General features: G+C 45.0%; 1 protein-coding gene across 1 annotated transcript in view; it reads right to left on the bottom strand.

Annotated features, from left to right (window-relative positions):
* Positions 1-16718, bottom strand: part of LOC309556404 (uncharacterized protein) — a 57179-nt gene that overhangs the window by 18350 nt on the left and 22111 nt on the right. The window contains exons 5-8 of the mRNA XM_082258867.1: positions 13853-14746; positions 5107-5244; positions 1492-1778; positions 559-636 (exon numbers count right to left, since the gene is read on the bottom strand). Coding sequence (XP_082114993.1) covers positions 559-636; positions 1492-1778; positions 5107-5244; positions 13853-14746 — 1397 coding nt within the window. The remainder of the gene's footprint in view (positions 1-558; positions 637-1491; positions 1779-5106; positions 5245-13852; positions 14747-16718) is intronic.

Below are 16718 nucleotides of genomic sequence, written 5' to 3'. Positions count from 1 at the left end.
ATTTACTATGCTCTGGAGCAACTGCACTTGCAGGGGGCAGTTGCACTTTACAAAGTGCACAGTATATTTGTCTTTAGGAAATCAACCCTAATGACCCTTAATGGCATAAAAGGAAGTGCTCTGTTTTAGCCAGATGCCTCAGCAAAACAGGTTCCTAGTTTTTCTGGGTCCCGGTGTTTGTATTGTTCCCGGTTTCTGCTTCTAGGTCCCTGTTTCTGGAGCCCAGTTCCTGCTTCCAGGTTCCCAGTTTCTGTGCTGTTGCTCCTGCCATGCCTGGTTCTCTGCTTCTGTCTTCCTCTTGGTCTTGTTCCGGGATCACTCTGCTGACTGATCTCTTGGTTATGGTCCTGCTTTGTTTGTTCTACCCAACTAAGTTTTTCTGCCCCCAGCCCCAACCTCCTGCTTGTCTCCTTTCTCCATTAAATGGTTTGTCTTTTTTTTTTCTTTTGTTTTTTTTTTATAACAAAGTGCCAATGTCTTTGATTGGAACACAAGGCTCCCATATCACAGGTCACACCCGGCTTGGCCATGGCTTCCCGGGCTCCGGTTGCCTCTCACCTTCTTCTCAAAGACCCTCCCGGAACTCCCTTTTTTATCTACCACATCAGTGACATCATCTGTAACTTCATCCTCATCCTAAATAAATCACCAGGAATCTCTGATTTGTACTTGTAAACAATGACCCTAAATGGCATACAAGAAAGTGCTCAGCCTTAGCCAAATGCCTAAGCAAAACAGGTTCCTAGTGTTTCTGGGGCCCGGTGTTTGTAGTGTACCTGGTTTCTGCTTCCAGGTTCCTGTTTCTGTCTTCTGTGCACAGTTTCTGCTTCCAGGTCCCCATTTTCTGTGCTGTTGTGCAGGAGTCAGTCCAAGCTGGATTTCCCAGGTTCCCAAAGTCTGTCACTTTCTTCTAAAAGACCCCGCAGGAACTTCCTTTTTTATCTGCAACATCAGTGACCTCATCTGGAACTTCATCTTCTTCCTCGTTAAATCAGTACTACAGGCCAGGAACCTCTGATATGCTGCTGCAGACAATGACCCTAAATGGCATATAAGGAAGTGCTCTGCTTTAGCCAGGTGACTGAGCAAAATGGGTTCCTAGTGTTTCTGGGCCCTGGTGTTTGTAGTGTACTGCTTCCAGGTGCCTGTTCTTGTTTTCTGTGCCCAGGTCTTGCTTCAAGGTCCCCGTTCTTGTCTTCTGTCCATGGTTTTTGCTTCTAGGTCCCTGTTCTTGTTTTCTGTGTCTGGTTTTTGCTTCTAGGTCCCTGTTCTTGTTTTCTGTGCCCGATACCTGCTTCCAGGTCCCAGTTCCTGCTTCTAGGTCCCTGTTCTTGTTTTCTGTGCCAGGTTTTTGCTTCTAGGTCCCTGTTCTTGTTTTCTGTGCCTGATACCTGCTTCCAGGTCCTGGTTCCTTCTTCTAGGTCCCTGTTCTTGTTTTCTGTGCCAGGTTTTTGTTTCTAGGTCCCTGTTCTTGTTTTCTGTGCCCGATACCTGCTTCCAGGTCCCGGTTCCTGCTTCTAGGTCCCTGTTCTTGTTTTCTGTGCCCTGTTCCTGCTTCCAGGTTCCTGTTCTTGTTTTCTGTGCCTGGTTCCTGCTTTCAGGTCCTTGTTCTTGTTTTCTGTGCCCGGTTTTTGCTTCTAGGTCCCTGTTCTTGTTTTCTGTGCCCAGTTCCTGCTTCCAGGTCCTTGTTCTTGTTTTCTGTGCCCGGATTTTGCTTCCAGGTCCCTGTTCTTGTTTTCTGTGCCTGGTTCTTGCTTCCAGGTACCTGTTCTTGTTTTCTGTGCCCGGATTTTGCTTCCAGGTCCCTGTTCTTGTTTTCCTTTTTTTTTTCTTTTTATTTCAGGTCTTATAAGATCGTAAAAAACAGAGCCTATCGGGCATTCACAGGTTCAGGAAAAACAACAGTAACAAAAACAAGGAGAAAAAAAAAAAAAATGAAAAAATTAAAAATTTCTATGTGTCGGTACTTTTAGAGTTGTATTGAGGTCAATACATTGTATAATGCATAGAATTGTATATGTTCAAGGTAAATACAACTAAAAATAAGGGACTAGACATAAATTCAGAATCCTAATATCTAGGTGGTCTGTTCTTATTTTCTGTGCCCGGATTTTGCTTCTAGTTCCCTGTTCTAGTTTTCTGTTCTTGATTCCTGCTTCCAGGTGCCCTTGTTCCTGCTGTGCCTGGTACCCTTCTCCTATCTTCCTCTTGGTCTTGTATCCCCTACTCTGCTGACCAATCTCTTGATGCTTTGTTTGTGCCAACCAATCATGTCAGCCTCAATCTCCTGTCTGCCCCCAACTATGCATCTACTTGACCATGTACCTTTCCTTCAGTTCATCCTTGCTGTCAAACATCTTCAGAGTGTGAGCCTGTGTTCCTTACACTAGGGAGATCACCAAACCAGTCTAACTCCATGTGAGGGATGACCTGGTGAAGACTGAACTTCCCTTGGTTCTTGCGTCTCTTAGTAGGTCCACAATGTGACAATAGTTAGAACTGATTAATCCCAAACTGTGTGAGGAGCAGTGTTGGGGGTAACGAGTTACAATGTAACGCGTTATGTTAACTACGTTACTTTTTTTTTTGGTAACGTAATAACGTAACGCGTTACATTCATAACATCGGTAACTAAATTACTTTACTCGGCTTGAGGAACGCGCTTTCCTGCGTTACCCAAGCCGTTGACATCTCGCGCGGGCCGAGGAGGAGGCGGGAAGACGAGGAGACGCGGGGGATCGTGTGGCCGAGGAGGAGGCAGGAGGACGAGGAGACGCGGAGGATCGCGTGGACGAGGAGGAGGCGGGAGGACGAGGAGACGCGGGGGATCGTGTGGCCGAGGAGGAGAGCGGGAGGACTGAGGAGAAGACGCCCGCCACTGCAGGTAAGTGCACTGGTCTCTCTGGCGTGGTCACTCTGGCATTGAAAGGGGGCACACTGTGGTCAATCTGGGGGCACGCTGTGGTCACTCTGGGGGCATGCTGTGGTCAATTTGGGGGCACGCTGTGGTCAATCTGGGGGCACGCTGTGGTCACTCTGGGGGCACGCTGTGGTCAATCTAGGGACACGCTGTGGTCACTCTGGCGACACGCTGTGGTCACTCTGGCATTGAAAGGAGGCACGCTGTGGTCAATCTGGGGGCACGCTGTGGTCAATCTGGGGGCACGCTGTGGTCAATCTGGGGGCACGCTGTGGTCACTCTGGGGGCACGCTGTGGTCAATCTGGGGGCACGCTGTGGTCACTCTGGGGGCACGCTGTGGTCAATCTGGGGACACGCTGTGGTCACTCTGGCGACACGCTGTGGTCACTCTGGCATTGAAAGGAGGCACGCTGTGGTCAATCTGGGGGCACGCTGTGGTCAATCTGGGGACACGCTGTGGTCAATCTGGGGGCATGCTGTGGTCACTCTGGGGGCATGCTGTGGTCAATCTGGGGGCACGCTGTGGTCAATCTGGGGGCACGCTGTGGTCACTCTGGGGGCACGCTGTGGTCACTCTGGGGGCACGCTGTGGTCAATCTAGGGACACGCTGTGGTCACTCTGGCGACACGCTGTGGTCACTCTGGCATTGAAAGGAGGCACACTGTGGTCAATCTGGGGGCACGCTGTGTTCAATCTGGGGGCACGCTGTGGTCAATCTGGGGGCACGCTGTGGTCAATCTGGGGGCACGCTGTGGTCACTCTGGGGGCACGCTGTGGTCACTCTGGCATTGAAAGGAGGCACGCTGTGGTCAATCTGGGGGCACGCTGTGGTCAATCTGGGGGCACGCTGTGGTCAATCTGGGGACACGCTGTGGTCAATCTGGGGGCACGCTGTGGTCACTCTGGGGGCACGCTGTGGTCAATCTGGGGACACGCTGTGGTCACTCTGGCATTGAAAGGAGGCACGCTGTGGTAACTCTGGCATTGAAAGGGTGCACGCTGTGGTCACTCTGGCATTGAAAGGGTGCACGCTGTGGTTATATATATATATATATATATATATATATAAATAAAACAATAAATATTGTATTGTTTTTTTTGTGCACTACAAATAAATATGTGCATTGGAATTTGTTCATATTTTTTTTCAAAAGTAAAGTAATAAGTAGTGAAGTTACTTTTCAAATGCAGTAACTAGTAAAGTAATCTCATTACAATTTACAGAACTAGTAACTAGTTAAATTTTTTGAGTAACTACCCCAACACTGGTGAGGAGAATAGGGAGGTCGTACTGAACACAAAGATACTCTAATTTCAACAAAATTTTGAAGTCGATGACAAAAGTGGTCATATTTTAATCTCATCTCTGTGGTTGGCAGCCAGGGAAGGTGATGCAGTTGATATGCTGCAGACTAGTTTGAAGGACCTTTGATAGAACACAGGCAGTGCAAATGGAATGCAGAAGTTTGCAAAAGAGTGTTATAAACAGCCTAGTGAAGTAATACAAATTCGGAGTCCTTTTTTTTTTTTTTAAAAGAAGGCCCAGCTTTGATTTATATTCCATATTATCTGCTGTTATGGAGATGCCTTCATAAAAAAGTAGTTACACAAATGTATAAGAAGATACTAACTGGGTAGACACCAAACCCTCCTATATTACAAGGTCCCGGAGGATAATAAAACACATTGGACATATATAATATCTATATCATACATACTCTCCTATAACTTGTAATTTATTTATGTCTACCAATACGCTGGGTGTTGGACTGTGCAACCATGTCAGATGAAAATTCTTATTGGTAACATAAGTATCGAACATGTCAAGATTTTTCTAGGTGAATATATTTCTAAAGGTGCTATTGATATGAAATTTGTTATCACATGTCGGTAACAACTCATGCAATACATACAAAGAAACCAAAACAAATATGATCAGAATTGAAGTTATGTGTAATAAAATGGAAGGACACGGGAAAAGGTTTTGAAAACATGAAGAAAGGGGAGGTGCAAAAAGGCATGGAAAGCCAAGACACCAGCTAAAATGTATCAGAAATTATAAAGCAATCCTTCCCCTTGTCAGTGCAAATTATTACCAGCTGGTTCAGTCTTAACTGATGGCCTGAAGGTGTCACACAAGAAACATCTCATGATGGGTAAAAGCAAAGAGCTTTGCAACCTTACTGTTGCAAAACATAGTGATGGCATTGGTTACAGAAAGATTTCTAAACTTCCTAATGTTCCAGTGAGCACTGTTGGGGTCATAATCTGGAAGAGGAAACAACATTATTTCACCATGGCCAGGTGCTCCTCGCAAAATTTCTGACAGAGGAGTAAAAAGAATTATCAGAAGAGTTGGCAAAGAGCCAAGGGCCACTTGTGGAGAGCTGCAGAAAGACCTGGAATTGGCAGATACAATTGTTTCAAGAAAAACTATAGGTAATGCACTCAACTGCCATGGCCTGTATGCACGCTCACCACGCAAGACTCCACTGCTGAAGAAAAAGCATGTTGAAGCGTGTTTAAAGTTTGCAGCACAACATTTAGACAAGCCTGTGAAATACTGGGAGAATATAGTCTGCTCAGATGAGACCAAAATTTAACTCTTTGGGTGCCATAACACACACCATGTTTGAAGGTTAAATGGCACATCACCCCAAAAACACCTCCATACCAAGAGTGAAGTTTGGAGGAGGGAACATCATGATGTGGGGCTGTTTTCCAGCATACGGTACTGGCAAACTTCATATCATTGAAGGAAGCCTAAACCTAGGAACAAAAAGGGAATAAATGGTAGCTTGCAGTCCTTAGATGTGTTGGCTGCATTAGTTTTAATTTTTTCATATTCAGAAAATATTTGTTAATCTTCCCAGAAATACCATGTCCTTGTTACTTCCTGTGAGCTGCACAAAGAATAACTTCCTTCCTTCCTACCTATCTGCTGTCATCTACCACTTGCCCCCCATGTAAAGAAGATGAAGGGATACGGACAGGTTTGTAGTCCATGTAAGGAGTGCAGCCTAGGGTGACAACCATGGCTCCCTTTATAGATAATATGGAGGAGTGACGCAGTCACCCAGGGACAGGAAGCGAGTTATTTAAAAGATTACCAAGTAAAAATAAAGCTCGAGAAGCTAGTTAATAGAAATCTAATGCAGCCAATACATGAAGGAATAGTAAGCTGTAATAGATTACATTTTTGGTTTTGAGTTTAGATGTGGTCTGTGGAATTGCTGTGGTGTAGGGTGTGTCTGCTAAGCATTTTATTCCAGCATGCCTATCAATCTGCAACACCCTCTCCATGGCCAACAGAATGTTGTTGCATTTGACAACTGCACCTTTCGTTTGACAACGAATGAAACTAAGAATATTGAGAGTTACGTTTTTGAGAGCCATTGACTCTGATACTCAGATTGGTCTTACTCTGCAAGCATATTGGACATATAGAACCAAAGGACCAGGCAATCATTATTTTTCACTTTTAATCCCATTTATTTAACTGTTGCTAATTTCGGTCTAATATCTTTTCTGTAAATATTTTCTTGCACCACTCTTTTCTTTTCAATAAAACCATATTTACGATGAATCTCTGAATGCTCTAATCAGAAATGAAAGAATGTTTTTGCCTGTTTAACCGGTTGCCGACCGCCGTACGACTATATACTGCGGCGGTCGGCCCCGGCCAGGCAGAGTGACGTAGGGGTACGTCACTCGCCTGTCACTGACTTGTGAGCCAATTGCGGGCGGGCGCACGCCCGCCCCGGCTCGTTCACTGACAAGTTAGTGCGTGTGACCGGTGGACCAGATCGTCCGCCGGTCACTCACGATCGCTCCGGTGAAGGGAGAAAGTCAGGCGGCTAATGTAAACAAGCCGCCTGTCATTCTCCATGGTGTAAAAATGAAGATCAGACGGTTCTACTATGTAGAACCCTTGATCTCTGTTTTTACACCTCAAGCCATGTCCCTTCACAGTAGAAAGCACGCCCCTTGGACACACTTAACCCCTCCCTCTCCAGTACAGTTAACCCCTTCCCTGCCAGTGTCATTTTTGCAGTAACAGTGCATATATATAGCACTGATTACTGCAGTAATGTCCCTGGTAACCTCAAAAGTGTCAAAAATGTCAGTCAAGGGTCCGATCTGTCCGCCGCAATGTCGCAGTACCGCAAAAAAAAAAAAAAAAAAAAAAAAAAAAAAATCGCAGATCGCCGCCATTACGCGTTCAAAAAAAACACACCAAAAATGACAAAAATCTTTCCCTTTGTTAGTAAACGCGATAACTTTTGCGCAAACCAATCAAAATACGCTTTTTGCGATTTTTTTTACCAAACAAAAATGTGAAAAATATTATTTTTGCAAAATTGACGCTCTTTTTTTGTTTATAGCGCAAAAAGTAAAAAATCGCACAGGTGCTCAAATACCACCAAAAGAAAGCTCTGTTTGTGGGAAAAAAAGGACGTCAAATTTGTTTAGGTACAGCGTCGCACGACCACGCAATTGTCCGTTAAATTCACGCAGTAAAAAAAAAAAAAAAAAAACACGCAAAATACCCCCTGGTCTTTAAGCAGCCAAATCCTCCAGGGCTTAAGTGGTTAAAGAAGCAATTGAAGTGTAAACTCTGTTACATTCCTGTCTGAGCGCGGCAGAGAGAGGGAACTTGGTAAAGAAGAAAGCTTTAGGTGTTTCCAAACAAATCATTAAAAAAAATAAATACTTACAATATAAAACAAAAAAAAAAACTATCATCAACTTGAGTTTTCACAGATAATTGATATACCAAGGTTGCCCTCATGAAATATAAAAACAACTGTAGATTTGATGTAGGGCCTGTCTGCTAAGAACTTTACTCCAGCATGCCGATCAATCTGCGAAACCTTTGCCACTGCCAAACAAAATGTTTTTGCATTTGCCAACTGCACCTTTTGCTTGACAACAAAAGAAGCTAAGGATATTGAAAGTCACGTTTCTGAGAGCCATTGACTCTGATACTCAGATTGGTCTTACTCTGCAAGCATATTGGACATATAGAACCAAAGGACCAGGCAATCATTATTTTTCACTTTTAATCCCATTTATTTTACTGTTGCTAATTTCTGTCTAATATCTTTTCTGTAAATATTTTCTTGCACCATTTGTCTTTTCTTTTCAATAAAACCATATTTATGATGAATCTCTGAATGCTCTAATCAGAAATTAAAGAATGTTTTTGCCTGTTTGAAGAAGCAATTGAAGTGTAAACTCTGTTACATTCCTATCTGGGTGCGGTAGAGAGTGTAATAAGGGAATTTGGTAAAGAAGAAAGTTTTAGGGGTTTCCAAACAAATCATTAAAAAAAAAAAAAACGTACTTATAAAAATATTAAAAAAAAAAAACATTATCAACTAGAGTTTTCACAGATAATTGATATACCAAGGTTGCCCTCATGAAATATAAAAACAACTGTAGATGTGGTGTAGGGCCTGTCTGCTAAGCATTTTACTCCAGCATGCCTATCAATCTGCGAAACCTTCGCCATTGCCAAACAAAATGTTGTTGCATTTGGCAACTGCACCTTTTGCTTGACAACAAATGAAACTCAATATCCTAAAGCCCCGTACACACGTACGGAATGTCGGCCGAACGATCGGCCGTCTTTTGTCCGGTGCTGTCCTGTCGGCTGAAAAGTGCAAAAGACTGCACATGAATTTTGTCGGCCAACAACAGCCGACTGCAGAAGTGATGTCATGTGATGGTTAACTTTCCGTGTGTTTTTTCTTTTCTGAGCATGCCCAGTCTTGTCGGCCGAAATCTGTACTGACTGGCGAACAATCGGCCGTTCTGGTGTTGGCCAACAAAAATTTTAATGCCTGCACACCCGATTCTGTTCGGCCGAAAATGCGCTGTCAGTTGTCGGAAGCATCATACTAACAAGCCGACAATCGGCCGATGGTTCGGCGGCCGAATATTTACGGCTGACAATCGGTACGTGTGTACGGGCCTTTAGAGTCACGTTTCTCAGAGCCATTGGCTCTGATACTCAGATTGGTCTTACTTTGCAAGCGTATTGGACTCTGCACAGAACCAAAGGGCCAGGCAATCATTACTTTATTATTTTATTGTTGCCTATTTCTGTCTGTAATATCTTTGCTGTAAAAATGTTCTTGCACCAGTTCGCTTCTCTTTTCAATAAAACCATATTTATGATGAATCTCGGAATGCTCTAATCCAGTGATAGCGAACCTTGGCACCCCACATATTTTGGAACTACATTTCCCATGATCCTCATGCACTCTGTGTAGTTCCAAAACATCTGGGGAGCCAAGGTTGGCCATCACGGCAAGTCAAATCAGAAATGAAAGAATGTTTTGCCTCTTTGAAGAAGCCACCAAAGTGTAAACTCGGTTACATTCCTGTCTGGGTGCGGCAGTGAGTGCCAAAAGGGAATTTGGTAAAGAAAGCTTTAGGAGTTTCCAAACAAATCATTAAAAAAAAAAAAAAAAACTCACTTACAAAAGTAGAAAAATACTTTATCAACCAGAGTTTTTACAGGTAATAGATATACCAAGGGTGGCCTGATGAAAAAAAAAAAAAAAAAAAAAAAAAAAAGAAAACATTCTCATCCGTCCCATGCACTCATGTCTCAAATGATGATATAAAACATTGTCTAAATGGCTCCCATGCCAAGCGGCTGACCTCCTGTGTTCACAATGCATCAGGCCAGCTGTTCGGCCAGGGACACAGAAGCTAGAGAAGATTGGTGTAGTAGCAGTGTAGTAGTTGTAGTGTCTACTTCCCGCTCTATTAGCTTCTTCCCTGGCTACACAGGCCGAAGAAAGAGATACCAGAAATACCTTATCCGTCACTTTAGGGTTCTTAGAAGGAAGGGGAGATCAGGGAACAGATGTTTGATCATCTCTCTCCCCTCTAACTGGCGGCATCTGCCATGCTGGTCCTGCATCCGCCAATGAAAGCACAGGAAACATGGCCTAGGCGTGTCCGGGGCCAAGGGGGCTAAATGTTGCTGGGGTGTGTGCAAGCAATCTGGTGGCTGTACAGCCTCTGGATCGCATCCATCTGACAGCTGACAGTTGGCTGCTGCCAAAGTAGGGTATATTTCAGTGGCAGCCAAAGGGTTAAAGTGATAGCAAAGCTGGAGTTAGGCTTTACTGCATTGTGGTGTACCGGGATTATGGCTCAAGATATCAGCCATAACTTCAGTAGTGTTAGATTTCTGCAGGCGGCCAGCTTTCTCATAAAACCAGTCTGAGCGGCTCATGAGCCGCTGGAATGGTTTCCGAAGCGGCAGGAGTGCACACCAGTGTTCCTTGGGCTGACCGTATCCACCGGTTCGCCTAAGAAACGATCCGACGGTGCGGCTGGCTGCTCCCATAGGCAATCAAAGAGCTAAAACCCTTTGATCGATTCCCTATGGCCTTGGAGGACTGGAGTGACATCATGATATCACGTTCTATCCAAGCTGGAAGAAAATAATTTTTTTATGATCTTTTGCTTTTAAAATAGGTAAAGAAGAGATTTGAGGTCTTTTGACCCCGGATCTCTTAATAAAGAGGACCTGTCATCCTTATTTCTAATAAAGGGGATGTTTACATTCTTTGTGATAGGAATAAAAGTGATAAAATAAATAAATAAAAATAAAAATGGACAGTGTAAACATAAAAAGGTAAAATAAAGAATAATAAGAATGACGCATATGTAAATAGTATTCAAACCACACATGTGAGATATCGCCCTGAACGTTAGACCGAGAGCATAAATTCTAGTGCTAGACCTCCTCTGTAACTCCAAACAGGAAACCTGTGAAGGCATTTAACCACTTCTGGACCAGAAGATTTTCCCCCCTAATGACCAGGCCATTTTTTGCAATTCGGCACTGCGTTACTTTAACGGACAATTGCGCTGTACCAAAATAAAATTGATGCCCTTTTTTTCCCCCACAAAAAGAGCTTTCTTTTTGGTGGTATTTGATCACCTGTGCGATTTTTATAATTTTTTGCGCTATAAAACAAAAAAAGGAGCGACAATTCTGAAAAAAACAACAATATTTTTCACTTTCTGCTATAAAACATTAACACTGGTCTGAGGTCAGGGAGAGACTACCCAGCCTGCACAGAACACAGCACTGTCTGCCAGTGTACACATGGGATGGATTTGAGACACGGCAGGTGACCAGCACACAGAAGAAAAGCACTTCCTCTCCAACCCACAGCGGAGGATGAAGAAGGAGCAGCACACCTGTAGAACTGGCAATTTACAACACTGAAGTCTCCCAACCAACAATGGGTTCGATTACCTGTTGGTGTGTATCTGTCTGGTGTTGGAGAAGAGGAGAACCGAATGCTGGCCTTGTCTATCCCGTCTCATTGCAGATAGAATTTATGGGCTTTCCACACACTTGTTTTGACCACTTTATAATTTGAGGGTCATCTCCTTCTGGTAAGCAGTATAATGGAAAGAAAGCAACCGCTCTGGGACACCTCCATGGGAGGCCGGATGTAGCCAATATTAACAATGATCAGACAATAACATAGATCATGGATTAACAATTGTCTGAATAAATTATAAATATAAAATATAAAACAATCCTGTACATGGAAGATACAAGTCCATGATAGTATGTAAAAATTCCTGGGGAAGAGATAGTGTGCCAGTAGAAACCATATATTGGACTGCAGTAAGGGCTAGCTCCAGAGGCGTAACTAGAACCTTCAGGGCCCCGATGCAAGAAGCCATGAAGGGCCCCCTGGACCCCTGGCTGGAGCCCTTCCCTTCAAGTCTGGGGCTCTTCCCACTGATCCTGGGGCCCTTTACTCTCATTGCAGGGCCCTTTACAAGTTCTGCAGTGGGCCCCCTTCCTGCCATCTTGGGGCCTCCCAACGGTGGTGGAATGCCAGGGCCCGGTTGCAAGTGTGACCTTTGCGATCCTGGAAGTTCACCCACTGGTGTCAGTAGTTTTTATATTTTGCTTTTTAATTGTATTATTTTTTATCATTTTATTTATTTATTTATTTTTTACAATGTCACTGACTACGAATCTGTCCATTCAGAAAAGGAAGGAGCTGGTGAATTACATATTTGACACATCCCATGCAGCAGCCGGCAGGAGAGGGAAAGTAGCACAGTGGGGGGGGGGGGGGGCAGCACAGTAGGAGGGGGGGATCAGGGGAGCACACAGGGGCCCAGAGACAGCAGAACACAAGTGAACTGGATAGGAGGAGTGGCGGGGGCAGCATACAAAGGAACCAATCTCCTCCATTTTCCTCCTGCAGCTACAGGAGGAAAAAGGAGGACAGTCATTTCTCTACATGCTTCCTCCACCGCTCCTCCTATCCAGGTGTACAGGGGAGCCGCCAAGGGCCCCCTGGAGCATGGGGCCTGGTTGCAATTGCAACCCCTGTAGTTACGCCCCTGGCTAGCTCCACAGCACAGGGAAGTCAGCTCTGTGGGAGAAAGCATATGAAGAAAGAAGCGGAGCGCCTCTAAGTGCAGTATTTAGTCCAAGGAAGCACACAACAATCATAACTCACATAGGGTAAGTACTCATAGGCTCAAGGTCGGTCCGGTGGTATGCGGGAAGGGTTGTAGGGTCCAGTGTCTGGAGATGTATGGGTTGTAGCAGCCAGGAGATCTCGTACATCTCCAGACACTGGACCCTACAGCCCTACCTACATACCACCAGACCGACCTTGAGCCTATGAGTACTTACCCTATGTGAGTTATGATTGTTGTGTGCTTCCTTGGAATAAATAATACTGCACTTCGAGGCGCTCCGCTTCTTTCTTCATATGCCTTCTGGTATGCAGGATTTTCTCCTGACACAGTGGTGACGTCACTGCGCTCTCAAGATTTACGGCATTTGGTGTGGGGATCATCTCCTTTATCCATGGACATTCTTTTATAGGACTGAGTTTCTTCATTGTGTTTTCATTTTTTGGCGCTGCACCCCATTGCATACTGCTATAGAACATTCCCAATAATAAAAAAAAAATATATATATATTTTTTTTTTTTATCATTTTAGGCCAAGTTGTACTCTGCTACATATTTTGGGTAAATAAGTGTATTTTGATTGGTTTGCGCAAAAGTTATCGCATCTACAAACTAGGGGAAAGATTTATGTCATTTTTATTTATTTATTTTTTTACCAGTAATGGTGGCGATCTGTGATTTTTAGCGGGATTGTGACATTGCGGCGGACAGATCGGACCCCTGACATTTTTGGGGGGACCAGTGGCATTACTACTAACCAGTGCTAAAAATATGCACTGTTACTGAAATAATGACACTGGCAGGGAAGAGGTTAACTGAGGGGCAATCAAAGGGTTAAATGTATGCCTAGGGGGTGTTTTCTAACTGTGGGGGGATGGGCTTGTGGAATCAACACAGAGACCTGTGTTCCTAAATAAGAGGAACACAGGAACTCTACATTGATTCCTGAGAGAACAACGGTCTGCTGTGTTTACAACAGCAGACCACCGCTCTCTCTCCACGGGGAGCGATCGCGGGTGCCCGGCAGCAATCGCGGCCACCGGCCCCAGTGAATCAGCTACCTTGCTGGTGAAAGGGGGTGAGCACGCGCCCCCAGGATCGTTTCTGCAGATCAACAAGTGGTTAACTTACCCTAGAGACAATTACTTTCAGCCTTTCAGCCCACTGGTGCTTAGATTGTTGCCCCAGATTCTGAAAAAATCTGTATAGGGTGAGACCTGAAAGATTATTCGTCATATGTACCATCTGTGGAGGGAACCTCTAAGCCTGGTGTGTAACACCAAATCTGTGCAAACACATAACAAAGTGCCACATCCCAACCCAGGATTCTTCAGAAGGAGAAGATACGGCTTGATTTTTATACCGCCCCTCCATGAGTGAATACAGCAAGGATTGGAGTGAGGTCTTTGATGTCAGACAACCACCAATCAGTTAAACACATTAACTTGGTTGGCTCCCCTGATGACATTTTTCATGTTTGAGACGATACAATTTACGGGAAAAACACTTCCCACACTGGGAGCATGGATACGGCTTCACTCCCGTGTGAACTCGTTCGTGAACAATGAGATATGATTTACGGGAAAAGCACCTCCCGCACTGGGAGCAGGAATATGGTTTCTCCCCCGTGTGAAGTCTCTCGTGTCTGTGAAGATCCCATTGCTGGGAGAAACATCTCCCGCACTCGGTGCAGGAATACGGCTTCTCCCCGGTGTGGACTCGGTCGTGTTTAAGAAGATGAAGTTTCTGGGAAAAACATTTGCCGCATACGGAACAGGAATAGGACTTGTCCCCCGTGTGGATGGCTTGGTGTCTGCTAAGAGCCGATTTGCGGTTGAAACATTTTCCACACTGGGAACACGAGTATGGCTTCTCCCCCGTGTGGATCATTTCATGTACAATGAGAGCCGATTTGTATAAGAAACATTTTCCGCACTCCCAGCAGGAATACGGCCTCTTCCCTGTGTGAGCGATCTCATGTCTGAGAAGGTGCGACTTGTAAGGAAAACACTTTCCGCACTCGGGACAGGAATACAGCTTCTCCCCCGTTTTACTTTCCTGGATTCCAGATTCAGCTCCTTCCATAAGACTCTCAATGTTCTCAGAACGTGGGAGAATCTCTCCTCCTGTACTAGGTGGAGGATCAGGGGTAGGGTGGACATCGGGATGAAATCTCTCATTGGTGGAAGGAGGAGACGACAGATCTTCACAGTGAATTTCCGGATGGAGATTTGAGCTGATGGATTGTTTCCCCGAAGAATCAGATGTGATGTCATCATCATCTATATCAGGAAAGGTGATGGGAACTTCCATAGTGTTTTTGTTGTTGTGTCGTCCATCTGCAGGACAAAAAAAACAAAAAACAAAGCGTATTAGAAGTGTATTTAAATAAGGAGAACTTTTAAAATGTTCTACTTAGAACAGCCATTCTCAACTAGGGTTCCTCCAGAGGTTGCTGGGGGTTCCTTCAGCTGTGGCTGATTGACCTTCCATTTCATGGTGGCTGTACAGTTCCCAGGCCAACATCTTTTGGCAGAGACATCAACATGACAACGATGATCTTTTTAGCTGTCAGAACTGGGGGCATTCTTCCTACTAACCACCAATGTAAGGATCATTCTTCCCATCAAACACCAATGTAAGGGGCATTCTTCTCACTGACCACCAATGTAAGGGGCATTCCTCCCACTGACCACCAATGTAAGGGGCATTCCTCCCACTGACCACCAAGGTAAGGAACATTCTTCCCACTGACCACCAAGGTAAGGGTCATTCTTCTCACTGGCCACCAAGGTAAGGCACATTCTTCCCACTGACCACCAAGGTAAGGAACATTTTTCCCACTGACCACCAATGTAAGGAACATTCTTCCCACTAATCATCAATGTAAGGAGCATTCTTCCCACTGACGACCAATGTAAGGAGGATTATTCCCACTGGCCACCAATGTATATCCACGATTGGCATAAACCAATTATTTTTTTTTTTTTTTTTTTTTTTCAAACAGTTTATTAAGGTAAAAAGCATACATAGTACAAAAAAGAGCAAGGCAGTAATGGGCATTTGACAAAGCCCACAAAAATGAGCAAGTACAAAAGTGATATACAGGTAAGCAGTACAATGCACGTAAGGGATAATAAGAGAACATAGGCAAACCCTTAAAGTGACATGTAGCACCAAGGTGCGAAAATAGAGAGCTCGTGGGAGTGCCAAGTGAATATGGGTCTATTGGAAGGGTTCGTTGGGTAGAGCACCCTCCCACCTGGTGGGAACCGGAATATGAGGGTTACCTATAAGAAAGCCTAGTGGTTCCCCCAAATCCGACACCCCAAAAGGGAGCTACCTGTGTCAGAGAGTGGGGGATCCACCACAGAAGAGTGGGGTATCCGGTATGGACATCTCTGAACATGGGCGCCACATCCGTCATCGGTGGAGCCAGAGCCACCGCAGAGTGCTAAATGGAGAACCCTAAGTGATTTAGTGAGAGGCCTAAGAGGGAGGGAGGGAATGAGTGAAGGGGGTTGGGAAGGGGTATAGGAAAGGGGCCAAGTAGGGCAAATGAGGAAAACACAAAAGGGAGGAGGGGAAGGGTAACATGTAAAAAAGGGGGGGCAGTACATTCCGGCAGGAGACAAGCATCAAAAGAGGTATAACGAATTGAACATCCATGAAAGCACCCCAGAATAAGGGGTGCATCCCCAGTGCAAAACAAAAGGGTTACAAATTAGCCAGCGATTTTCAAGTGCTTAAGGTTTGGAATTCTGGCAACGTTTGAAAGTGCGTCCAGGGTGCCCAAGTTGTGCGGTACTGATGGTGCGAGTCCCTGGCTTGGGCCACGATGTCCTCCATCTCCGCCACCCGCCAAACCCTGCGAAGCCATTCAGCAACCGACGGGGGTGTGGTGGACAACCAATGGCACGGCACGCACATCCGGGCTGCATTGATCAGATGTAAGGTCAGGGACTTTTTGTAGCTGGCGTAGGAAAGTGAGGTGTGGTGCAGAAGATATTGCGCCGGCGAGTAGACCGGCGTGTACGTGGTAATACGGCAGATTAAGGCTTGAACCTCTTTCCAGAACGGTTGCAGAACGGGACAGTCCCACCATACATGTAGTAGGGTTCTTTTTTGTTGCAGACACCTCCAGCACTGCGGAGAATTGGAGGTAGAAAATTTGTGCAGAAGATCTGGAGTCCTATACCACCTGGAGTAAAGTTTGTACCCAGTTTCTTGGGTCAATACGTTCAGGGAACCCTTGTGCATGTGGAAAAGCACCCGAGACCAGTCTTCTTCCGAGAGGTCCATTCCCAACTC

Source organism: Pelophylax lessonae, assembly GCF_965119305.1.
Source record: "Pelophylax lessonae genome assembly, chromosome: 5".
NCBI classification, from domain to species: Eukaryota; Metazoa; Chordata; class Amphibia; order Anura; family Ranidae; genus Pelophylax; species Pelophylax lessonae.
The sequence above is the reverse complement of the archived record's forward strand: the minus strand, read 5'-3'. Positions and strand labels throughout refer to the sequence as shown.